This window comes from Rattus norvegicus, chromosome 8 (genome assembly GCF_021556685.1).
Source record: "Rattus norvegicus strain SHRSP/BbbUtx chromosome 8, alternate assembly SHRSP_T2T, whole genome shotgun sequence".
In the NCBI taxonomy this organism is placed as follows: domain Eukaryota; kingdom Metazoa; phylum Chordata; class Mammalia; order Rodentia; family Muridae; genus Rattus; species Rattus norvegicus.
Genome location: NC_141541.1, coordinates 67,944,309 through 67,970,857, shown reverse-complemented (window position 1 = coordinate 67,970,857; position 26,549 = coordinate 67,944,309). Strand labels below are relative to the sequence as shown.

At 38.7% G+C, this 26,549-nt stretch overlaps 1 protein-coding gene and 1 long non-coding RNA gene across 34 annotated transcripts in view; one reads left to right on the top strand and one right to left on the bottom strand.

The window, feature by feature from the left end:
* Myo9a (myosin IXA) overlaps positions 1 to 26,549 on the bottom strand; it is a 203,022-nt gene that overhangs the window by 103,660 nt on the left and 72,813 nt on the right. For all 23 annotated transcript variants that reach the window (XR_015626337.1, XR_015626338.1, XR_015626339.1 and 20 more), the window contains 3 exon segments: positions 23,136 to 23,270; positions 13,520 to 13,641; positions 2,202 to 2,343 (listed from right to left, as the gene is read on the bottom strand). Coding sequence is in view for 19 of the 23 variants with exons in the window: in XM_087560284.1 (XP_087416410.1) it covers positions 2,202 to 2,343; positions 13,520 to 13,641; positions 23,136 to 23,270 (399 nt within the window). In the remaining 4 variants the exon portion in view is untranslated.
* The window catches only part of LOC102546766 (uncharacterized), a 150,480-nt gene that overhangs the window by 113,888 nt on the left and 10,043 nt on the right, over positions 1 to 26,549 (top strand). For 5 of the 11 annotated variants that reach the window (XR_015627751.1, XR_015627749.1, XR_015627743.1 and 2 more), the window contains one exon: positions 25 to 140. This is a non-coding gene — a long non-coding RNA (uncharacterized LOC102546766). Of the gene's footprint in view, positions 1 to 24; positions 760 to 15,207; positions 15,492 to 26,549 lie in introns of those variants that run through there. The other 6 variants (XR_015627742.1, XR_015627747.1, XR_015627744.1 and 3 more) reach the window with 4 other exon arrangements.

The following is a 26,549-nucleotide window of genomic DNA, read 5'->3' as shown; positions in this document are numbered from 1 at the left end:
CAACTCTTTGCTTTGTGCTTGCAGTTCATGATGTGAGCACCTCGGCTTCTCCTTCAGCTGCCATGCCTGCTGCTTCCCTACCATGATAGACTCTTACCTTTCTGGAATGGTAAGGCCAAATAAACTTTTTCTTCTATAAATTGCCTTGATCATGGTGTTTTACTACCACACTAGAAAAGTAACTACATCATCTAACAACAGGCTCAAGACCAGTGAGTGTACAGGGAGGGATCCATGGCTCCAGCTATATATGTAGCAGAGGATGGTGTTATCTGACATCAATGAGAGGGGAGGCCCTTGGTCCTGTGGAAGTCTGATTTAGGAAGATACTGGAGGGGTGGGAGGGAGACTTTGGGTGGTTGGGGAAGCACCCTCATAGAGGCAAAGGGGAGGGAAGAGAGGGAGATTGTGGGATGAGGGGTTTATGGGTAACCGGGAAGTAGGATATCATTGGAGATGTAAAAGAATGGAATGATTAATAAAAAAAAGATTTCTGCTTTGTTTTATGTTATAAATAATATCTAAAATCTGCTTCTCACCTGTGTATTCCATCTCAGATACAGTACTTCAAATAGATTCAATTACTTCCCACCATAAAATATTCATTTATAACATCTATAAAGTATATGGAGATCTCCACACTATACCTTATATAAGATCTTCCCCGTTTCTACTGTTACTCTTGTGTTCAATTTAATATTTCACCTCAAATTAAAAGGGGAGGGAGCTAAAGGAGAATTAATAAATTCTAAGAATGCAGCCTTGTCTCTCTGGTGTCCTTAAAAATGCAAATCTGCTTTAATAGTTTCACAGTTCCTATAATAATTTCAACACCCCCACTCCAGTAGTGAGGTTGATAGTAAGCATGTGGTATGACTGAAGCACTTAGCAGGCTGACACAGGACTGTTGTCTTCACTAACAGTATGGATTGTACAGGAGTTCCTCAATTCATTAAAAATAAAACACTTAGGCTTCTTCAATGTAGCCTAGAAATCCTTCAAGATTGAATCTGTCTGTTCTTGGATTCACTAAAATATCTCACTCATCCTTAATCTCATCCCACTGACCTTTTATATACTATTTAAACATACTTAACTCCTTTCTTACTTTATAGCCTAGAATTCACTATCTCAACTCACCAGTGTAACATTTACTTTAGTTCCTCTCTTAAAAATAAAAGTCCTTATAAATCTACAAAATAAAAGGTAATTACTTCATTACTTTAATTCACAGAAAAATTTATAGTACATAACTACAAATAAATGATTATGCATATGATATATACTTAAAAATCTGTCTACCTTATCACTATATAATCACAAATACTGAACAGGGAACTACATATGGAATTTAATAAATAATTCTTTACAAATGAATCAGTAAATGGTTAAATAATGAACTAGGATGTCTACCACAGCTAGACATGGTGACACAACTCTGTAATCCTAGGCACTTAGGATTAGAGGCAAGAGAATTAGGAGTTCAAGAACACGCTCTGCTACACAGAAAATTTGAGACTCTCTAAGCTACATGAAACAAACATGTTTTGTTTTATCTAAAAAACAAAAAACAAAACAAAAAATTCAATGAGTTTTTAATTTTTCAAATCATTTCATTACTGCATTACAAGGAAACTAAGTATCATAAGTGCCAAGTTTAAACTTCCCAAGAGTTTACCATATCATCAGTTACATAAGATACATGCAAGAGTTAATGTTATTATAACTAATAAGAATGAAAGCTTACAACTACCTAATGGTGCTCAGAACAGAAGCTTCTAAAAGACCAATATGAGTATCATTAAAGGAAAACAAATGAATTGTGAGGATTAAACAATGAGTTTGTGACACATAGACACTATCTGTTCTAGATTTTAAAGGTTCACTAAAATGGCCTAATAGATTTATCTACAGTTGGAAACCAGCAGAAACATTTATCTAAAATGATAATATACTGAAAAATATATATCTCTATTCTAATTCTACCCTTACAAAATGTCTCCAAAGGCTACTGATCCAGAGCCTCTAAAAACTATAAGAAAGAGTAGCATGCTAGAGATAGCAATGATACATCTGGGGGTATAGTTATGATCAGGAGACAATGTTTACATGCATAGAACTGTCAAAGAATAAAAGGTGTTCTGTATTTTAAAATACATACCTCTTCTCTAAAGCCATATTCAATAAAAAAATTTACTGACCTTTACTCCATATTTTACTTTTCCAGCGTAATGTTTTATGATAAAAGCAGGCTCCATTACAGCTGGAAATTCAATGTAAGAATTCTCTTCATGTTGATGTTTAAACTTGTCAAGTAATGTTTGATTTGTAGCCTGTGGAAAGCTAAAGTGAAAGAGGTAACAAATTATAAGAAAGATGTAGTCTTTTATAAAAGCATAAAAAGTTTACTATTGCGGGGTTGGGGATTTAGCTCAGTGGTAGAGCGCTTGCCTAGCAAGCACAGGCCCTGGGTTCTGTCCCCAGCTCCGGAAAAAAAAAAGAAAAAAAAAAGTTCGCTATGCTAATATACTATACAGTTACTGAAGAGTATTACCTACAGTACCTAATCCGATTGTTTTCGTTTTTGGCAGAGGTCGGGATAAAAGTGATGACAGTGAGGCTTACTATGTAGCCTTAGCTGGCATGGGACATAGAATGTAGACCAGGCTGGCCATGAACTCCCAGGGATCCACCTGCCTCTGTCTGAGTGCTGGGATTAAAAGTATGTGCCACAACACCCAAGTAGTATCAGATTCTTGTAACAAGCTAAACAACTGAGGTTCCTGTTTTATAGACTGTAAAGTCAGACTTTACACTTAGCCTGAGAATTTAGCTCAAGTCACTTGGTATTAAAAGTTACACTATGCAGAAATATTGTACAGCTGAAAGGAAAATAAAAACCAAAATGATATATATTCTTTTGGGTCAATTACACTTCAAAAAGGAAATAATCTCTGGTTCTTCAGTAGATCCTTAAAGTATATAATCATTTTTGTTACTTATTTTCTCATACATGAATGAGAAATAACATTCTTATCTATATCAATTACTGTACTAGAATGCTGAAAACAGGGCTTACTTGGAAATTTTAGTGGAATTCAGAAAGTCAGAATATTGAAAAAAAATTTCCCATGGAAATGGGGACATCTGCTGAAAACTGGGTTTCATAATTTTTCTTATGAGTTCTAGAAAAAGAACTCTTCTATATTTTGTTCATGACCAGAAACTTTCTATAAAGCTGAATTTAAAAACCACAGGTTAACTTATCTGGGAGGACATTACAAAACACAAATTCAATTGTTGATAGATACTGTTGCCTACTTTTTCTCATACTCACAGTGAAGATCAGCATTAAAAAAAAATATCAGACCAGACAGATTTGATAAATTTGCAATTCATGCAAAAAAGATCACATTTCAAGTTAAAAAAAAAGAAAGAAATATTTGACAATACCCAATTCCTTCTATGAAGCCACATTTACTCTTCTACCTAAACCACCCAAAGACCCAAAAAAGAAAGAGAACTTCAGACCAATTTCCCTTATGAATATCAATGCAAAAATACTCAGTAACGGAATCCAAGAACACATCAAAACGATCATCCATCATGACCTAGTAGGCTTCCTCTCCCAGATGCAGGGAGAGTTCAATATATGGAAATCTGGAAATCCATCAATATAATCCACTATATAAACAAACTCAAAGAAAAAAAAACCCATAATCATCTCATTAGATGCTGAGAAAGCATTTGACAAAATTCAACACCCATTCATCTTAAAAGTTTTGGTAAGATCAGGAATTCAAGGATCATATCTAAACATAGTAAAAACAATATACAGCAAACCAGTAGCCAACATCAAACTAAATGGAAAGAAATTTGAAGCAATCCCACTAAAATCAGGAACTAGACAAGGCTGCTGCCCACTCTCTCCCTACCTATTCAATATAGTACTCAAAATCCTAGCCAGAGCAATCAGAAAACAAAAGGAAGTCAAAGGGATACAAATTGGAAAGGAAGAAGTTAAAAATATCACTATTTGCAGATGATTTAGTATACTTAAGTGACCCAAAAATTCTACCAGAGAACTCCTGAACGGGATAAACAACTTCAGGAAAGTGGCTGCATATAAAATTAACTCAAACAAATCAGTAGCCTTCCTCGACTCAAAGGATAAACAGGCTAAGAAAGAAATTGGGGAACTGACATTCTTCACAATAGTCCCAAATAATATAAGATACCTTGGTGTGACTCTAACCAAGCAAGTGAAAGATCTGTATGACAAGAACTTCAAGTCTCTGAAGAAAGAAATTGAAGAAGATCTCAGAAGATGGAAAGATCTCCTATGCTCATGGATTGACAGGATTAATATAGTAAAAATGGCCATTTTACCAAAAGTGATCTACAGATTCAATGCAATCCCCATCAAAATTCCTACTCAACTTTTCACAGAGTTAGAAAGAGCAATTTGCAAATTCATTTGAAATAACAAAAACAAAAAAACAAAAAAAAAAACAGGATAGCGAAAACTATCCTCAACAATAAAAGAACTTCTGGGGGAATCACCGTCCCTGACCGCCAGCTGCTTTACAGAGAAATAGTGATAAAAACGGTATGGTATTGGTACAGAGACAGGCAGGTAGATCAATGGAATAGAATTGAAGACCCAGAAATGAACTCATACACCTATGGTCACTTGACCTTTGACAAAGGAGCTAAAACCATCCAATGGAAAAAGAGAACATTTTTAACAAATGGTGCTGGTTCAACTGGAGGTCAGCATGTAGAAGAATGCAAATTGATCCATTCTTACCGCCCTATACAAAGCTCAAGTCCAAGTGGACCAAGGACCTCCACATAAAATCAGATACACTCAAACTAATAGAAGAAAAAGTGGGGAAGAACCTGGAACACATGGATGGCCACTGGGGAAATTTTTCTGAACAGAACACCAATGGCTTATGCTCAAAGATCAAGAATCGACAAATGGGACTTCATAAAATTGCAAAGCTTCTGTAAGGTAAAGGACACTGTCAATAGGACAAAACAGCAACCAACAGATTAGGAAAAAATCTTTACCAATCCTACAGATCTTACAATCCCATAGAGGGCTAATAACTAATATATACAAAGAATTCAAGAAGTTAGACTCCAGGTTGCTGCCGCTGCAGAGAGCCCGTGGGCAGCACCCCACGAGTGAACTTGAGCCTCGGGACCACAGGTAAGACCAACTTTTCTGCTGCAAGAAAGCTGCCTGGTGAGCTTGGGACACACGGAAGCAGAATTCCTCTAGGACCGGGCACGTTCTGTGTTTACCGGAAGTCCCACACCCGAGGATCCCGGCCCGCAGCAGCTCTCTGCTCCCAGACCCTGTGAGAGAGAGACCCAACCGCCTGGTCAGGTGGGCACTCCTGAGGCTGCAGAGCGGAAGAGACCACCAACACTGCTCACCCCTGCCCACATCCCTGGCCCAAGAGGAAACTGTATAAGTCCTCTGGGCTCCCGTGGGGGAGGGCCCAGGAGCGGCAGGACCCCTGCCTGAGACACCGCCGGAACCTGAAGGAAACAGACCTGATAAACAGTTCTCCGCACCCAAATCCCGTGGGAGGGAGAGCTAAACCTTCAGAGAGGCAGACAAGCCTGGGAAACCAGAAGAGACTGCTCTCTGTACATACATCTCGGACGCCAGAGGAAAACACCAAAGGCCATCTGGAACCCTGATGCACTGAAGCTCCCAAAGGGGCGGCACAGGTATTCCTGGTTGCTGCCGCCGCAGAGAGCCCATGGGCAGCACCCCACGAGCGAACTTGAGCCTCGGGACCACAGGTAAGACCAACTTCTCTGCTGCAAGAAAGCTGCCTGGTGAACTCAAGACACAGGCCCACAGGAACAGTTGAAGACCTGTAGAGAGGAAAAACTACACGCCCGAAAGCAGAACACTCTGTCCCCATAACTGACTGAAAGAGAGGAAAACAGGTCTACAGCACTCCTGACACACAGGCTTATAGGACAGTCTAGCCACTGTCAGAAATAGCAGAACAAAGTAACACTAGAGATAATCTGATGGCGAGAGGCAAGCGCAGGAACCCAAGCAACAGAAACCAAGACTACTTGGAATCATCGGAGCCCAATTCTCCCACCAAAACAAACATGGAATATCCAAACACACCAGAAAAGCAAGATCTAGTTTCAAAATCATATTTGATCATGATGCTGGAGGACTTCAAGAAAGATGTGAAGAACTCCCTTAGGGAAACACAGGAAAACATTAATAAACAAGTAGAAGCCTACAGAGAGGAATCGCAAAAATCCCTGAAAGAATTCCAGGAAAACACAATCAAACAGTTGAAGGAATTAAAAATGGAAATAGAAGCAATCAAGAAAGAACACATGGAAACAACCCTGGATATAGAAAACCAAAAGAAGAGACAAGGAGCTGTAGATACAAGCTTCACCAACAGAATACAAGAGATAGAAGAGAGAATCTCAGGAGCAGAAGATTCCATAGAAATCATTGACTCAACTGTCAAAGATAATGTAAAGCGGAAAAAGCTACTGGTCCAAAACATACAGGAAATCCAGGACTCAATGAGAAGATCAAACCTAAGGATAATAGGTATAGAAGAGAGTGAAGACTCCCAGCTCAAAGGACCAGTAAATATCTTCAACAAAATCATAGAAGAAAACTTCCCTAATCTAAAAAAAGAGATACCCATAGGCATACAAGAAGCCTACAGAACTCCAAATAGATTGGACCAGAAAAGAAACACCTCCCGTCACATAATAGTCAAAATACCAAACGCACAAAATAAAGAAAGAATATTAAAAGCAGTAAGGGAAAAAGGTCAAGTAACATATAAAGGCAGACCTATCAGAATCACACCAGACTTCTTGCCAGAAACTATGAAGGCCAGAAGATCCTGGACTGATGTCATACAGACCCTAAGAGAACACAAATGCCAGCCCAGGTTACTGTATCCTGCAAAACTCTCAATTAACATAGATGGAGAAACCAAGATATTCCATTACAAAACCAAATTTACACAATATCTTTCTACAAATCCAGCCCTACAAAGGATAATAAATGGTAAAGCCCAACATAAGGAGGCAAGCTATAACCTAGAAGAAGCAAGAAACTAATCGTCTTGGCAACAAAACAAAGAGAATGAAAGCACACAAACATAACCTCACATCCAAATATGAATATAACGGGAAGCAATAATCACTATTCCTTAATATCTCTCAACATCAATGGCCTCAACTCCCCAATAAAAAGACATAGATTAACAAACTGGATACGCAACGAGGACCCTGCATTCTGCTGCCTACAGGAAACACACCTCAGAGACAAAGACAGACATTACCTCAGAGTGAAAGGCTGGAAAACAATTTTCCAAGCAAATGGTCAGAAGAAGCAAGCTGGAGTAGCCATTCTAATATCAAATAAAATCAATTTTCAACTAAAAGTCATCAAAAAAGATAAGGAAGGACACTTCATATTCATCAAAGGAAAAATCCACCAAGATGAACTCTCAATCCTAAATATCTATGCCCCAAATACAAGGGCACCTTCATACGTAAAAGAAATCTTACTAAAGCTCAAAACACACATTGCACCTCACACAATAATAGTGGGAGATTTCAACACCCCACTCTCATCAATGGACAGATCATGGAAACAGAAATTGAACAGAGATGTAGACAGACTAAGAGAAGTCATGAGCCAAATGGACTTAACGGATATTTATAGAACATTCTATCCTAAAGCAAAAGGATATACCTTCTTCTCAGCTCCTCATGGTACTTTCTCCAAAATCGACCTTATAATTGGTCAAAAAACGGGCCTCAACAGGTACAGAAAGATAGAAATAATCCCATGCGTGCTATCGGACCACCACGGCCTAAAACTGGTCTTCAATAACGATAAGGGAAGAATGCCCACATATACGTGGAAATTGAACAATGCTCTACTCAATGATAACCTGGTCAAGGAAGAAATAAGGAAAGAAATTAAAAACTTTTTAGAATTTAATGAAAATGAAGGTACAACATACCCAAACTTATGGGACACAATGAAAGCTGTGCTAAGAGGAAAACTCATAGCACTGAGTGCCTGCAGAAAGAAACAGGAAAGAGCATATGTCAGCAGCTTGACAGCACACCTAAAAGCTCTAGAACAAAAAGAAGCAAATACACCCAGGAGGAGTAGAAGGCAGGAAAGAATCAAACTCAGAGCTGAAATCAACCAAGTAGAAACAAAAAGGACCATAGAAAGAATCAACAGAACCAAAAGTTGGTTCTTTGAGAAAATCAACAAGATAGATAAACCCTTAGCCAGACTAACGAGAGGACACAGAGAGTGTGTCCAAATTAACAAAATCAGAAATGAAAAGGGAGACATAACTACAGATTCAGAGGAAATTCAAAAAATCATCAGATCTTACTATAAAAGCCTATATTCAACAAAACTTGAAAATCTTCAGGAAATGGATAATTTCCTAGACAGATACCAGGTACAGAAGTTAAATCAGGAACAGATAAACCAGTTAAACAACCCCATAACTCCTAAGGAAATAGAAGCAGTCAGTAAAGGTCTCCCAACCAAAAAGAGCCCAGGTCCAGACGGGTTTAGTGCAGAATTCTATCAGACCTTCACAGAAGACCTCATACCAATATTATCCAAACTATTCCACAAAATTGAAACAGATGGAGCACTACCGAATACCTTCTACGAAGCCACAATTACTCTTATACCTAAACCACACAAAGACACAACAAAGAAAGAGAACTTCAGACCAATTTCCCTTATGAATATCGACGCAAAAATACTCAACAAAATTCTGGCAAACCGAATCCAAGAGCACATCAAAACAATCATCCACCATGACCAAGTAGGCTTCATCCCAGGCATGCAGGGATGGTTTAATATACGGAAAACCATCAACGTGATCCATTATATAAACAAACTGAAAGAACAAAACCACATGATCATTTCATTAGACGCTGAGAAAGCATTTGACAAAATTCAACACCCCTTCATGATAAAAGTCCTGGAAAGAATAGGAATTCAAGGCCCATACCTGAACATAGTAAAAGCCATATACAGCAAACCAGTTGCTAACATTAAACTAAATGGAGAGAAACTCGAAGCAATCCCACTAAAATCAGGGACTAGACAAGGCTGCCCACTCTCTCCCTACTTATTCAATATAGTTCTTGAAGTTCTAGCCAGAGCAATCAGACAACAAAAGGAGGTCAAGGGGATACAGATCGGAAAAGAAGAAGTCAAAATATCACTGTTTGCAGATGATATGATAGTATATTTAAGTGATCCCAAAAGTTCCACCAGAGAACTACTAAAGCTGATAAACAACTTCAGCAAAGTGGCTGGGTATAAAATTAACTCAAATAAATCAGTAGCCTTCCTCTACACAAAAGAGAAACAAGCCGAGAAAGAAATTAGGGAAACGACACCCTTCATAATAGACCCAAATAATATAAAGTACCTCGGTGTGACTTTAACCAAGCAAGTAAAAGATCTGTACAATAAGAACTTCAAGACACTGAAGAAGGAAATTGAAGAAGACCTCAGAAGATGGAAAGATCTCCCATGCTCATGGATTGGCAGGATTAATATAGTAAAAATGGCCATTTTACCAAAAGCGATCTACAGATTCAATGCAATCCCCATCAAAATACCAATCCAATTCCTCAAAGAGTTAGACAGAACAATTTGCAAATTCATCTGGAATAACAAAAAACTCAGGATAGCTAAAGCTATCCTCAACAATAAAAGGACTTCAGGGGGAATCACTACCCCTGAACTCAAGCAGTATTACAGAGCAATAGTGATAAAAACTGCATGGTATTGGTACAGAGACAGACAGATAGACCAATGGAATAGAATTGAAGACCCAGAAATGAACCCACACACCTATGGGCACTTGATTTTTGACAAAGGAGCCAAAACCATCCAATGGAAAAAAGATAGCTTTTTCAGCAAATGGTGCTGGTTCAACTGGAGGGCAACATGTAGAAGAATGCAGATCGATCCATGCTTATCACCCTGTACAAAGCTTAAGTCCAAGTGGATCAAGGACCTCCACATCAAACCAGACACACTCAAACTAATAGAAGAAAAACTAGGGAAGCATCTGGAACACATGGGCACTGGAAAAAATTTCCTGAACAAAACACCAATGGCTTACGCTCTAAGATCAAGAATCGACAAATGGGATCTCATAAAACTGCAAAGCTTCTGTAAGGCAAAGGACACTGTGGTTAGGACAAAACGGCAACCAACAGATTGGGAAAAGATCTTTACCAATCCTACAACAGATAGAGGCCTTATATCCAAAATATACAAAGAACTCAAGAAGTTAGACCGCAGGGAAACAAATAACCCTATTAAAAAATGGGGTTCAGAGCTAAACAAAGAATTCACAGCCGAGGAATGCCGAATGGCTGAGAAACACCTAAAGAAATGTTCAACATCTTTAGTCATAAGGGAAATGCAAATCAAAACAACCCTGAGATTTCACCTCACACCAGTGAGAATGGCTAAGATCAAAAACTCAGGTGACAGCAGATGCTGGCGAGGATGTGGAGAAAGAGGAACACTCCTTCATTGTTGGTGGGATTGCAGACTGGTACAACCATTCTGGAAATCAGTCTGGAGGTTCCTCAGAAAATTGGACATTGAACTGCCTGAGGATCCAGCTATACCTCTCTTGGGCATATACCCAAAAGATGCTTCAACATATAAAAGAGACACGTGCTCCACTATGTTCTTCGCAGCCTTATTTATAATAGCCAGAAGCTGGAAAGAACCCAGATGCCCTTCAACAGAGGAATGGATACAGAAAATGTGGTACATCTACACAATGGAATATTACTCCGCTATCAAAAACAACGAGTTTATGAAATTCGTAGGCAAATGGTTGGAACTGGAAAATATCATCCTGAGTGAGCTAACCCAATCACAGAAAGACATACATGGTATGCACTCATTGATAAGTGGCTATTAGCCCAAATGCTTGAATTACCCTAGATCCCTAGAACAAACGAAACTCAAGACGGATGATCAAAATGTGAATGCTTCACTCCTTCTTTAAATGAGGAAAAAGAATACCCTTGGCAGGGAAGGGAGAGGCAAAGATTAAAACAGAGACTGAAGGAACACCCATTCAGAGCCTGCCCCACATGTGGCCCATACATATACAGCCATCCAATTAGATAAGATGGATGAAGCAAAGAAGTGCAGACCGACAGGAGCCGGATGTAGATCGCTCCTGAGAGACACAGCCAGAATACAGCAAATACAGAGGCGAATGCCAGCAGCAAACCACTGAACTGAGAATAGGACCCCCGTTGAAGGAATCAGAGAAAGAACTGGAAGAGCTTGAAGGGGCTCGAGACCCCATATGTACAACAATGCCAAGCAATCAGAGCTTCCAGGGACTAAGCCACTACCTAAAGACTATACATGGACTGACCCTGGACTCTGACCCCATAGGTAGCAATGAATATCCTAGTAAGAGCACCAGTGGAAGGGGAAGCCCTGGGTCCTGCTAAGACTGAACCCCCAGTGAACTAGACTATGGGGGGAGGGCGGCAATGGGGGGAGGGTTGGGAGGGGGACACCCATAAGGAAGGGGAGGGGGGAGGGGGATGTTTGCCCGGAAACCGGGAAAGGGAATAACACTTGAAATGTATATAAGAAATACTCAAGTTAATAAAAAAAAAAAAGTTAGACTCCAGAGAATCAAATAACTCTATTAAAAAAAAATGAAGTACAGACCTAACAAAGAATTCTCAACTGAGGAATATCGAATGGCCACAAAGCACCTAAAGAAATGTTCAACATCCTTAGTCATCAGGGAAATGCAAATCAAAGCAACCCTAAAATTCCACCTCACATCAGTCAGAATGGCTATGATCAGAAACTAAGGTGACAACAAATGCTGGCTAGGATGTGCAGAAAGAGGACCACTCTTCCACTGTTGGTGGGATTGCAGACTGGTACAACCACTCTGGAAATCAGTTTGGAGGTTCCTTAGAAAATTGGACATTACATTACCTGAGGACCCAGCTATACCTCTCTTGGGCATATATCCAAAAGATGCTCCAACATACAACAAAGACACATGCTCCACTTTGTCCACAGCAGCCTTATTTATAATAGCCAGAAGCTGAAAAGAACCCAGATTCCATTCAACAGAGGAATGGATACAGAAAATGTGGTACATCTACACAATGGAATACTACTCAGCTATCAAAAACAATGACTTTATCAAATTCATAGGCAAATGGATGGAACTGGAAAATATCCTGAGTGAGGTAACCCAATCTCAGAAAAACACACATGGTATGCACTCACTGATAAGTGAATATTAGCCCAAAGCTTAGAATTACCCAAGATACAATCCACAGATCACATGAAGCTCAAGAAGGATGACCAAAGTGAGGATGCGTCAGTTCTTCTTAGAAAGGGGAACAAAAACATTCATAGGAAGAAATACGGAGACAAAGTTTGGAATAGAGACTGAAGGAAAGGCCATTCAGACACTGCCCCACCTGGCGATCCAGCCCATATACATACAGCCACCAAACCCAGACAATATTGCTGATGCCAAGAAGTGCATGCTGACAGGAGCCTGATATAGCTGTCTCCTGAGAGGCTCTGCCAGAGCATGACAAATATAGAGGTGGACACTTGCAGCCAGTCACTGATTTGAGAACAGGGTCCCCATTGGAGGAGTTAGAGAAAGGATTGAAGTAATTGAAGAGGATTGCAACCCCATAAGAACAACAACAATATCAACCAACCAGACCCTCCAGAGCTCCCAGAGACTAAACCACCATCCAAAGAGTACACATGGACAGACCCATGACTCCAGTTGGATATGTAGTAGAGAATGGTGCTGTCCAGCATCAATGGGAGGAGAGGACCTGGGTCCTGTGAAGGTTTGATGCCCTAGTGTAGGGGAATGCCAAGGCCAGGAAGCAGGAGGGAGTGGGTGGGTTGGTGGGTGGGAGAAGCAGGGGAAGTGGGGGGATGGGATAGGTGATTTCCGGAGGGGAAACTGGTAAAGGGGATAACTTTAAAGTGTAAATCTAATATACAATAAAAGAAAAATGCATGTCAAAAGATTTAACATCAAATTTTGTAAGAGAAATCTAGAAAAAAATTGTTCAAGAGTAAAGCACAATCTATTACACAAAAATGTATTATTTTTTCCAGACACATACAGAAAAACCCATGTCTTCATTTGAAACATTATTAGAACGAGTAACCTTTCTTAGATATAAGCTGGTTGGTGGTACATACTTGTATAGCTAACACTGAGGAGCCTAAGAATAAGGACTGCTGTGAGGATGAGGCTACCCTCATCCTCGAGGGCTACAGCAGTGCCAGCTCCATCCTGGTCACAGTTAGACAGTGAGGCTGTCAGAAGTGAAGGTGAAGCACTCAGAAGGCACAATGGTTTCAGATATGAAAGGGAAAAGCACTTAGACTCACTTGCTTTCTTCATCCAAAAGGTGGAGCAGTCCTGTTGGTTTTTTGCTAATAAGATTTATACAACAAGTATTATCAATATAATCAATGTTGTGCCAACTGATACCTTCAGTTCTATATTCCTCCTGGAAAAAATAAAATAGCAACTTATTTATCTTGCAGAAAATAATAGCAAATGACACAGTTTTAAGTAGGCTACAGCTACGTGTTGTTTTATCTGAATTATCTAACCTGTTACACTGATTGACATGTCTGTTTCTGTACAAGGACCATGTCTTTTGCTATTATGACTCTTTAACTTGAAATCAGGTACAGTGGTATCTCCTGCATCATTTTTTATGGTCAGGACCATTATGGCTACTTGGGGCCTTTTGCACTTCTGTGTGAAATTTAGGATCATTTATTTCCATAGTGAATGATGGTGACTGCACTGAATTTATATCCCACTTCTGATAGCATGGCCATCTTTACAACAGTAATACTTCTAATTCATGACCATGAAAAATCATTCCATTTGTGAGTGCTTCCTCTGTCTAGAACTCTCAAGACCTCACAGGAAAAGTCTTTCACTTCCTTGGTTAGGTTTATTCTATGGTATTTTTCTATCATCTGAGATAATTAAGAATGGAATTATTTCCAAGACTTATTTTGCTGACCATTTCCAAGGTTCTATGAGCAATCACAGATTGTTAACATAAGAATGTTCAAATAGGTATAAAATTAACCTGAACATCAGCTATACCCCACAGCATGCTGGTTAACTATGGCTAGTTTCCAATTTATTCATCTTTTAAACTATTAAAAAGCATATCTACTTGGTTTTGGTTTTCTGGGGGGAAATGTTTGGCAGCAATGGGTGCTGAACTTTGGGAATCTCACACACGCTAACACATGGATAGATAATATATCCCCAGAGTTAAAGGGAAATTTCTTTTTTGTTTATTTTTGTTTTTGTTTTTGAACACAGGGTTTTTCTCTGTTTAGCCTTGGCTGTCTTTGAACTTGCCTTGGCCTCAAACTCAAAAAATACACTAGCCTCTGCCTCCCAAATGCTTGGATTAAAGGAGTATGTCGCCACCACCTGGCTTGTAATTTTATTATAATACTAAAATAAGTGTTAATGTTTAGAAAGCTGACCTTTGCTTTATGGTGCAAAATAATATAAGCATTACTTTTGTAAATATGTATTCTTCAGCTAGAGTTCAGTATGCTACATATTATTTAGCAGGTCTCAATAACCAGTTACGTCCTGGGTAATTGTCCATATTGATATGCAAGGCAGAGAGCAATGGATACCCATATAATGTTGTTATTCAAGATAACAAGTTAAAATACCCCACTTATGGCTGCAAGATATATTCCTCATTATACATTTATTAATTCTTGCTTCATGCATTTTGAAGCTATTTCATTTGGTACCTATAAATTTGGGGCTGTACATTTATTTTAAAAAGAACTGATCGTAGCATTATGAGATATTTCCTTTTATACTTAATAAAGATACAAATGATTTCTGCTAATGTTTGATAAACCTTATATACCTTTGTACTTTTAGCATTGAGTGTAATATCAGACTGCCTCTGATAAACTGTTTGCTGCTCATCAGTCTAATGATTGTTAGCTGCTAAAGCAATCAACTCATATATGCCTACTGTACTCACTGGTACCTTACTATTTCTCCTTTCGCTCAGCTATCCTCTTCTCTCAGCATTCCTTCTCATTTTGTTGCCCAGGTCTTCTGAGAACCCTGGACTACAGGTAAGTGCCATTTGCTCCAGCCTGGGCAGTGCTTCTACACTTCCTTGTGTTATGGTTAGGATTGCTTTGGTTATTTTTGCTTTACTCAGAATCTACCTTAGTTTGGCAAATATTTTATACTCACTTACTATCTTGTGGATATTCTAGAAATTATACCATGTATCTTTAACTTATCAATCTTTAACACAAATAAAATTTTCTATAACTTACCAGTTAATACAAAGATGTCGCAACTTTATGCATGTTTTTGTCTATGTATATTTTAAGTCTATATAAACATTAAACTATAAAATTGCACATTTTTGTCAAACTTAGTAGAATACTCATTTATATTCACCTACTTTAAAAAGTAATTTCACTGTTTTTCCTTCAATTTTTAACATTTGTGCTATAATAAGAATTATGATAAGAATATGACTAATATGCAGGCCTAAATAAAGAGCTTAACTGTTAATGAAAATATCCTACTGCCTTCTGTCTCCCACTTTTCACTCTGAAGAACTTACTGCTGCTACACACACACACACACACACAGACACAGACACAGACACACACACACACACACACACACACACACACACGCACGCACACACAGAGGAATGAATGAACAAATGAACAAACGCACAGGAGGTCTGGAGAAGAGGTAACCTGTTGTGTAGTGAAAATTGTTGGCTAGACTCCATACATAAAGTCCCTTGGAGAACTGAGAAGGTTTTTTTTATTGTTGTTTGTTTGTTTTTGGAAGTAGCCATTCCTTCAAGCAAGCCTCACAAGGTAGTATCTAATAGTTTTGGAGTAACTGAAAGAAATGAAATAGTACCCAAGAGAATAAACCCTACAGAAATATAGAGGACATGGCAGGTATCTATGTTCACATCTGAGCCCAATCGGTGGTAATTCCTGACATTCGTGTGCCCTCGGTTGCTGCGTTGCACCCTTGGCACACCCAAGCAAGCACAAGGATTGCAGTTACTGGGAAAGCTGAAGACTGAACCTGACCTTCAAGCTGCAACAAGATTCTTGCCCTGAGAAGAGCAGGGTAGACGAGGCAGCTCAAGAGATGTAGACCATGACAAGCTGTCTGAGTCCACACGGCTGTAAAAATATTTAATCTAATTCAGCGTTTTACCCTTCCTTTGGGTAAAAGACACATGTAACCTTTATACTTATAATGAGCCTTAATCAACACAGAGCTGGGTGGATATTTATCCTCTGTGCTATAGTGATTCTTTCCCAGCCGATAATTTTTATTATATAATTTGCCATGTTTTGTCTGGGCTGCTCTTAGCTCCAATTCACTAACCCACATGGTCATTATTTTAAGATTCTTACCCCAATGGAGGCTTCTTCGCACACCAACTTTTTCTCTTTTTCCCTCATGGTTTTTCTGCAACTCCAAGCCCAGGAACCTAAACCCCACTGGTCTCTTCTGCCCAGCTATTAGCTGCTGCCATCTTTATTTACCAATAGGAGAACATAGGGGGTGGTGGTGGTGGGGAGTCACATAGCATCACCTGGGTCCGTGTGTGGTCTCTGGGAGCAACCAATATTTAGAATAGCAAAAGACCAATCCTCAACAATTTTTGTCTAATTAAAAAGGCTCTTTTTCTTATAATAATAAGAACATACAGTAGAGACAATTATGGATATTATTAGATATGAGCTACATTTAAATATTCAGTCTGTTTGTATTTGGCACCTTAGATAAGGTATTTTACCATCTATGCCATCTTAATGAGTTCAGAGTTTTGTATCTATCTCATTTATTATTTTAACCTGTATTACCATTTTAAAAACATCTTTTTTGACCTAGAACATCTTTTTATAACTCTCTAGTCTTTAACCCTATCCAAGAATTGAGAAGAAATAAATATTATTTGAGTATGCAGGGAGCATAGGAACGTAGCTCTTAAAAAATCTCAACAAGCAGCTGACCCAGGCAGATGCAGATACTTACACCCAACCAAAAGACAGAAGCCAGGACTCCTGTGGTTGAATTAGGGAAAGGCTGGAAGTAGTTGTAGAAGAGGGAGACCTCATAGGAAGACGAGCAGTCTCAACTAACCTGGACTCCCAAGATCTCTCAAACGCTGAGCCACTGACCAGGCAGTGTACATAAGGTACGAGGCCCTCAACACATCTACAGCAGAGGACTGCCTGGTCTGGCCTCAGTGAGAGAAGATGCACCTAACCCTCGAGACACTTGAGGCCTTGGGAGAAGAGAGGCCTGTTGGAATGTAGGGGGTGGGGACATCCTCTTGGAGACAGAAGAGGAGGAATGGGAGGAAGAACTAAGGGCAGTCTGGGAGGGGGATAAAGACTAGATTGTTTAAAAACAAAAAGATAATTGAAAAAATTAAATTAAAAAAATAAATGCTTTTGGCTCTGCAGACTAAACAAACAACCAGAAAACCACCCCACAGAAATGAAAGAGATAGCTTACCACTTGGACAGACCCCAATATTTCTTATAACACTGGAGCATCTATCTTTAGCCTTTTGGCCCAGAACATCTGACAGACCTTAAGGGAAGCAGGAATTATGAAGGATTAACTTACCCTATCTTGACAGAGCTTAGCAATCAACTATCTTTTGTCTGTCCTTTTTTGGACAGCATTTTGTCTGCAGATACTTAGGGCATTTTTTGCCCCATGGCTTGTCACAATTGAAGCAACTCAATATGGAAGGTTATTGATGCTCATCATCTTTTTTTGAAGTGGAATGGGGAATGGTGGTATTTTCAGGAGCAGACATGTTTCATAGTCAAAAGATCTTTTAATGATGAACTTATATTAAATGTCATACTTTGTGGATCTCTGTCACTTTTGAAGATCATCTATCTACATCCAGCATATCTGATTTGTTAAATGTTTATTTTTAGCTCTTTACTATTTGAATAACCTTTAAAACATTTTACTGTAATTAACTAAATTAGTACCTAATATGACCATGAGTTTGACTATCTGATTATTAACTTGGATTACGTAATTATTTAAAACAGTTTTTGATAGCTATTACTAAAAGGAAAGGTACTAGGCCTTGAATTTTTTTTCTCTATTTTTCCATTTTTTTTTCACCTTTATTAACTTGGGTATTTCTTATTTACATTTCGATTGTTATTCCCTTTCCCAGTTTCTGGGAAAACATCCACCTAATCCCTCCTCCTCCCCTTCCTTATGAGTGTTCCCCTCCCCATCCTCCCCCCATTACCACCCTCCCCCAACAATCACGTTCACTGGGGGTTCAGTCTTGACAGGACCAAGGGCTTCCCCTTCCACTGGTGATCTTACTAGAATATTCATTGCTACCTATGAGGTTAGAGTCCAGGATCAGTCCATGTATAGTCTTTGGGTAGTGGCTTAGTCCCTGGAAGCTCTGGTTGGTTGGCATTGTTGTTCATATGGGGTCTCGAGCCCCTTCAAGCTCTTCAGTCCTTTCTAAGATTCCTTCAGCGAGGGTCCCGTTCTCAGTTCAGTGGTTTGCTGCTGGCATCCGCCTATGTATTTGCTGTATTCTGGCTGTGTCTCTCAGGAGAGATCTACATCCGGTTCCAGTCGGCCTGCACTTCTTTGCTTCATCTATCTTATCTAGTTTGGTGGCTGTATATGTATGGGCCACATGTGGGACAGTAGGCCTTGCATTTTTAAATGAGTTGAAACATATGCATACCATGTTGTAACAAAATTAATCTTAAATTTTGTGTCAATATACAAAGGTTTATTATGCCAATGAAAACCTTAAACCTGAATTAATATACAAAATTTTGAACCAATATAAGAAAACATAACTTTAATTTAGCATTAAAATATGAATATCTCTACCAATGTAAGATTATGTCATTTTGATTTAATAATCAATCCCTACCTGTTGTATTATAATATTATTAACACCCAAGTATACACAGCATGAGTCCAGGCTGAAACTTTGGCCTCATTCCTACAAAGTCTTAAGGACACCAGGAGGCAAATCCAAAATCTCTTTCTACTGAGAAGTTCCTGCTATACCTTTAACCATACCACAGTCATGAATATGATACTGAATGGGTGTTTCCTTCAACCTCGCTAAGTGAGAGTTGGAGAGTGTTTGTCACATATGTGGAACTAGAGTCTCATGGGTCCTGTTGACATTAAGATGGTCACATAGAGAACTGTGCCTGTCATTATCTGTGGAGATAGAATGAGTGCCCTAGTGTCCACAAACCTAGTTGCTCTAGATGAAAACAGTGAGGTGAAAGCATGTTGGAGAAATGGTGCCCAGGTGCCTAGTAAAAGGAGGGTTGGTAGCAATACTTTTATCAACAGTCTGCAAGTCGACTGGGTAGCTAGAAATGGTTCAAAATAATAATAATAGACTACCTATCACCTCATATCATGGTATGGAGGAGCTGTGAACAAATCTAAGAAGGGGTAGACTCTCCATTAAGCCAAGTTAGTTACTCTGTTTCACCTTTGCTAGGTATACTGGCTGGTTTTGTGTGTCAACTTGACACAAGCTGAAGTTATCAAAGAGAAAGAAGCCTCCCTTCAGGAAATGCCTGCATGAGACCCAGCTGTAAAGCATTTTCTCAGTTAGTGATCAAGTGGGGAGGACCCAGCCCATTGTGGGTAGTGCCATCCCTGGGCTGGTAGTCTTGGCTTCTATAAGAGAGCAAGCTGAGCAAGCCAGGAGAAGCAAGCCAGTAACATCTCTCCATGGCCTCTGCATTAGCTCCTGCTTCCTGACCTGCTTAAGTTCCTGTCCTGACTTCCTTTGGTGATGAACAGCAATGTGGAAGTGTAAGCTGAAAAAACTCTTTCCTCCCCAACTTGCTTCTTAGTCATGATGTTTGTGCAGGAATAGAAGCCCTGACTAAGAAACTAGGCATCTGTGAGAAGAGGTTCTAAAGAGTGTCACTCTTGTACTTAAGTACATACTAAGCTCATAGCAGGCACCAAAAACATCATTAAACTCTGTAGCCACGGGTCTATCTACTGTCTTTAACAGTCTGCTAATGTTGGCTTTCTAAAATAGGATAACTAAGGGATCTTCACCAAAGACACATTATTTCTCTTAATTTGTTTTATTTTATATAGATAGCTGTTATGTCTGAATATCACATTTGTCTGTGTACCATATATATGCCTAGTGCCCATGGAGGTCAGAAGAGAACAGAAAGTGGATGTTGAATCCCCACAAGCTAAAGTACAGACAGCTCTGAGCTACCTTAAGAATACCGAGAATTGCTTCATCCATCTTGTCAAATTGGATGGCTGTGTATGTATGGCCCACATGTGGGGCAGGCTCTGAATGGGTGTTCCTTCTGTGTCTGTTTTAATCTTTGCCTCTCTATTCCCTGCCAAGGGTATTCTTGTACCCCTTTTAAAGAAGGAGTGAAGCATTCACATTTTGATCATCCGTCTTGAGTTTCATTTGTTCTAGGCATCTAGGGTAACTCAAGCATTTGGGCTAATAGCCACTTATCAATGAGTGCATACCATGTGTGTTTTTCTGTGATTGGGTTACCTCACTCAGGATGATATTTTCCAGTTCCAACCATTTGCCTACGAATTTCATAAAGAAGTGCAGGCTGACAGGAGCCAGATGTAGATTGCTCCTGAGAGACACAGCCAGAATACAGCAAATACAGAGGCGAATGCCAGCAGCAAACCACTGAACTGAGAATAGCACCCCCGTTGAAGGAATCAGAGAAAGAACTCGAAGAGCTTGAAGGAGCTCGAGACCCCTTATGAACAACAATGCCAACCAACCAGAGCTTCCAGGGACTAAGCCACTACCTAAGGACTATACATGGACTGACCCTGGACTCTGACCTCATAGGTAGCAATGAATATCCTAGTAAGAGCACCAGTGGAAGGGGAAGCCCTTGGTCCTGCCAAGACTGAACCTCCAGTGAACATGAGTGTTGGGGGGAGGGTGGCAATGGGGGGAGGATGGGGAGGGGAACCCCCATAAAGAAGGGGAGAGGGAGGGATTAGGAGGATGTTTGCCCAGAAACCAGGAAAGGGAATAACACTCGAAATGTAAATAAGAAACACTCAAGTTAATAAAAAAAAAAAAAAAAAAAAAGAATACCGAGAATTGCACCTGGGTCCTCTAAGAAAACAGCCAGTGTTCTTTTCGATGTACCAGCTCTCTGACCCCAATGATGTGTAGTCTTAATTCCCCGTACATTAAGAAAAATGTAAGGACTTTATAAAGGAAGTTTAGAATAAATACATTGCTCTAATACAAAATTTTTTCTTGATGGGGATAGAATGATAGCTTAGTGATTAAGTATACTTGCTGCTCTTACAAAGAGAACTGAGGTTTGATTCCCAGCACCCAAGCTGGGTAGTTGGGAACAGCCTGTAGTAACTCAAGTTCCAGGACCAGACTTCCCTCTTCTGGCCTCCTCAAACCCCAGCATACATACAGTGCGCATAAAAACAAGCATGCATGCATACATATGCATGTGATACAAATCAAAAGAATCACCAGGTTGTCCTCTGACTTCTATACACTCATCCCAGTATGCATATCCTTACAAACAAAGAAACACACACACAGGAACGAATATTATTTCAAAAACTTAAATTATATTGAATACTTTAAGCATTCATCAAAGGACTCAGTCCTAAAACCTCTTACACAGTCACCCTTTAGAAAGAAGCAAAGCAAACAACAACAAAACAAGCCAGGAAGATGGCTCAGTAAGAGGCACTTGCGACACTCTTAGTGATCTGAGATCGATCCCCACAATACACATGAAGGTAGAGGAGGAGAATTGAATTCATAAATCCACAGGCTTTCTTCTGACCTCCACCTGTGTGCTACAGCACGTGCCTGTACTTACATACACATACATATATATACATGTGGACATATACACACACAAACAATAATAAGTTTTAATTTTTAAGTTAACATTCAGAGCATTAACTTTATTATAGCATTTATATACATATAATTTGTAGAAACTAGCTGGTAGAATTTTTTTTAAATTATTCAGTAGACCTACTAATTATTTTGGGTTTTGCATTCAATTTCAATTAGCATTTCTCTTAAGTTGATTATGATAAATCTTATTATAGTTGCCTATGTCATTACTATATAAACTGAAAGTATAGGTTATAAACTGGGTCTAAAACTGATTTCAAACTAAATCTGGAGAAAACCCCCCACATCTTTTGAGTCCTCTTCCCTCTAATAATTGTAATAAAAACTAATTACTAATCAATCTTGAGATTCTCATATGAAATGCCTTGTGGTTTTCTTGGTTTATTTTTACTTTCTAAATTTATTTTAGGTGTATGAATGTTTTGCCAGCATGTATTTACATGTACCACATGTATGCCTGGTGCCCAGAGAAGTTAGAAGAGGGTGTTAGATCCCTTAAAACTGAGGTTACAGATGATTGTGAGGTACCACGTGGGTGCTAGGAACTGAATCCAGGTCATCAGCAAGAGAAACAAGTGCTCTAAATTGCTGAACCATATCTCCAGCCCCAGAAAACAACTTTGTATCTACACTCTGCTCCTCAAGACTCTTTGATCTCATATAAGCGGTGGAGACCAAAGCAGTTAAATAAACACTAAAGATAATAAGTAACCACACTCAGTAGCAACAAAAATACAACACCCTTAAAAACCATGCATGATTCATCCACAGATACATGTAAACAAACACAAATTAACAGATGCATCTGGCAACTATTAAAAATAGAAAATTCTGTATAACGTGGATGAAAAGCTCTGCTCTAATTTGTCATTTTCTTACAGTGATATGACCATCACACTGTCTGAATCAAAATGCAGGCTAGAAAACAGTAATGAAATTGATTTAAAAGTTTAAGCAGGAGGGTAACTATATACTTAGATACTCACTTGCTCCAACTTAAAGATATGCTGATTAAAGTAGTGCTGTAAACGTTCATTAGCAAAATTAATACAGAACTGTTCAAAACTATTGTTTTCATAATCTTCAAACCCAAAAATATCAAGAACACCAATGGACAAAGTCTGTAAAACAAGAGAAATTTAATTTAAAAAGAAGTCTCAAATTTACTTACATTACAAGTAATAAAATAATACTCCTTTCTGCAACAGTTCTGGTTCTGTCCAGAATTCAAATAAAATATAGAGCAATCTGTTAATCATTGATATAAATCACCATATAAAACCACTGTAAGGGGAAAATATACTTCATCTTAATTTTGGAAGCATATTTAGGGGCTAGAGAGATGGCTCAGCAATTAAGAGAACATACTGCTTCTGCAAAGGACCCATGTTCTTTTCCCTGCACCCACATCAGGTGACTGAAAAATCATAGTGACTACTGCTTCTGGGAATCTGATACCTCTGGCCTTTGTGGGCATTGAATGCGCACACACAGACTCACGCACACATATAAATTCAAGCATGTCTAACTAAAAATTAATTGTTAAGTTTACAAATAGTAACTAAAATGATACCCATATAATTTGTTGAAAAATATTTTTAGAAATATGGATATTTATAAATCATTGGGCTTAGAACTGAATGAATTTTTAGGAAAACAGACTTGTAACGGAAGGTAAAATATATAAAATGGCAATCAAAGAAAATTTTATTTTCCTGTCACAGTGATTATCATATGACAATTTACATGAGTGTTTACCAGTTTTTCTCAAATTTTAAAACAACAATTAGTTGTCAAGAACTAATTAAAGAGATTAGGTTTTAGGGGTAAAGGGGATGAGGGAGACATCATCAACAGCAGTGTATTTGTATATTTTTAACTATCTAAGAACTCATAACTTAACGTCTTAAGGATAATAGGCAAATTAATTTGAAGTAAGTTTTGTTTTCTTTGTAAATATTTCTTTAATACAAATTGGAACATATGAAATCTCTGCATTACAATATCAAAATACACAAAGTACAGGGTGAGTGAGCTATTTTTATAATTTGAGAAAGCCAAGAAATCCCAAATAAATTCAAACATTCTTAAGTCCTGTGAGGGAACAGAAACAACAGGTATGAGAAAAATCAAAAGGCTACATAAGTTAAAGATCAGCAGGATAAAAAAAAGAAAACTGGAATTCTTTTTAATTTGATATCAATGACGATGAATTTTGTACTCAGTACTAAATCAGCAGTTACACAAGATAACTCAGCAGGTAAAGGCACTTGACACCAAACCTGACAACTTCAATTCTAGCTGCAGAATCCACCTCATGGAAAGAACTAACTCCCAGAAGCTGTCCTCTGATCTCCAGACAGACATAAACAGTCAACCAACCAACCAAACAACCAAACAACCAATCAATCAATGTGAAGGAAAAAAACCACTCTAAAGGCAAAAGCAAGAGGCACGTGAGTTTAAACCACCATGAGCATCATAGGGACACTGTGTCAAAAAAAATAAATAATGTTGAAAACCCTCATTAGCTCTGAAAGGGAATTAAATCCCCCACCCCTGCCATCACTGTTGCTAACAGGAACAGTATGCAAACTAATAAACTAATATGATGAACATAAAAGACATTTTGAAGATGTATCAAGAGAGTTTTACTTAATTCTGACTACTGAAAAAGCTAGATACATAGAAGGAAATAATGTCCTTCACAAATAAGTTCACTGAATAATAAGACTGAGATTTAATTTTATAATGATGGAACTACTTAAACTATAAAAAATTTAAGAATAGAAGCTGGAGAGATGGCTCATAGGTTAAGAGCACCAGCCGTTCTTCCAGAGGTCCTGAGTTCAATTCCCAGCAACCACATGGTGGCTCACAACCATCTGTAATGGGATCTCATGCCCTCTTCTGGTGTGTCTGAAGACAGTGACTATGTACTCATATACATAAAATAAATAAATAATTTTTTTAAATGTAAGAATAATTTTACCTTGCATCAGCAGGATTAAACAATAAAGATGACATTTTAAGCAGATTAAGCAAACTAGGCAATAATGGCTATTAAAAATTAAAATGTACCTGAAATTATTAAAATTATAGGTATATAATCCGTCACATTAAAATTAAGACCAGAGGTGGGTGTGGTGGCATATACCTATAATTCTACCACTCAAGAGGAAGAAGCAGGATAACAATCAAGTCATGCCTAAACTGCAATATCTTGACTTAAAAATTAAAACAAACAAAAGGCAGGGCATGATAACACACACCTTTATTCCCTGCACTCAAGGAGGCAAAAACAGATCTAAGAGTTTGAGACTGTTCGGGCCTACAAAGTGAGCTACGGGACATTCAAGGCTATGTAGAGAGACCCTGCTTCAAAAAATAACAAAGACAAAAACAAAACAAAGCATCCAAACAAACAAAGTTCTAATTTTAAAAAAAAATTCTAAAAGTACAATACTAAGTATTTTATAATGGGTTAGAAGAAGCCTTCTTATATAAATAAATGCATAAGTGAAAGATGAGAAAAAAAAACAGAAACAGATGAGTAAAAATTTATAGGGGGTTGGGGATTTAGCTCAGCAGTAGAGCGCTTGCCTAGCACGCAAAAGGCCCTGGATTCGGTCCCCAGCTCCGGAAAAAAAAAAATATATAGCAAAATAAAAAACATCTAATCAAGAGAAAATAAACAAATTACAGCATGAATAAATATTTAAAAGGTAACTGAGAGAAAACAGTATGCATCAAATTAAGTCTCCAAAATGTTCACAATAGCTACTAAAAAAGAAAAGGTAGGAAGATAAAATAAAATACAACGAAGATATAAATAAATAATTCAGAGAAGAAACAAGAAAAGCATGACCTGTGTTTGGTTTTTCATTCCCAAAAAGAAGGGCAAAAATGAGACAGAAGGACACTTTCTCTCATTAGATCATCTAAGGCACAAATCACACTAAGTATCACAATTTCACACACACACACACACACACACACACACACACACACACGCAGAGAGCGAGAGCAAGAGAGAGAGACAGAGAAAGACAGAGAGACAGAGACAGAGACAGAGATAAACCCCAGACAGGGTTTCTGTGTGTAGCCCTCACTATTCTGGAACTCTCTCTGTCAGTTGACCTGCTGGCTGGCCTCAAACCGAGAAATCCACCTGCCTCCCAAGTGCTGGGATTAAAGGTGTGAGCCACCATGCCCAGCTAGTATTACATAATTTTTTATTGGATTTTTTTTAATTTACACTTCAAATGTTATCCCCTTTCCTGGTTTCCCGTCCATAAACCCCCTATCCCTCCCTCCCCTTTCTTCTATGAGGGTGTTCCCCTACCCATCCACCCACCCCTTCCCACCTCCCTGCCCTGACAGCCCCCTATACTGGGGAG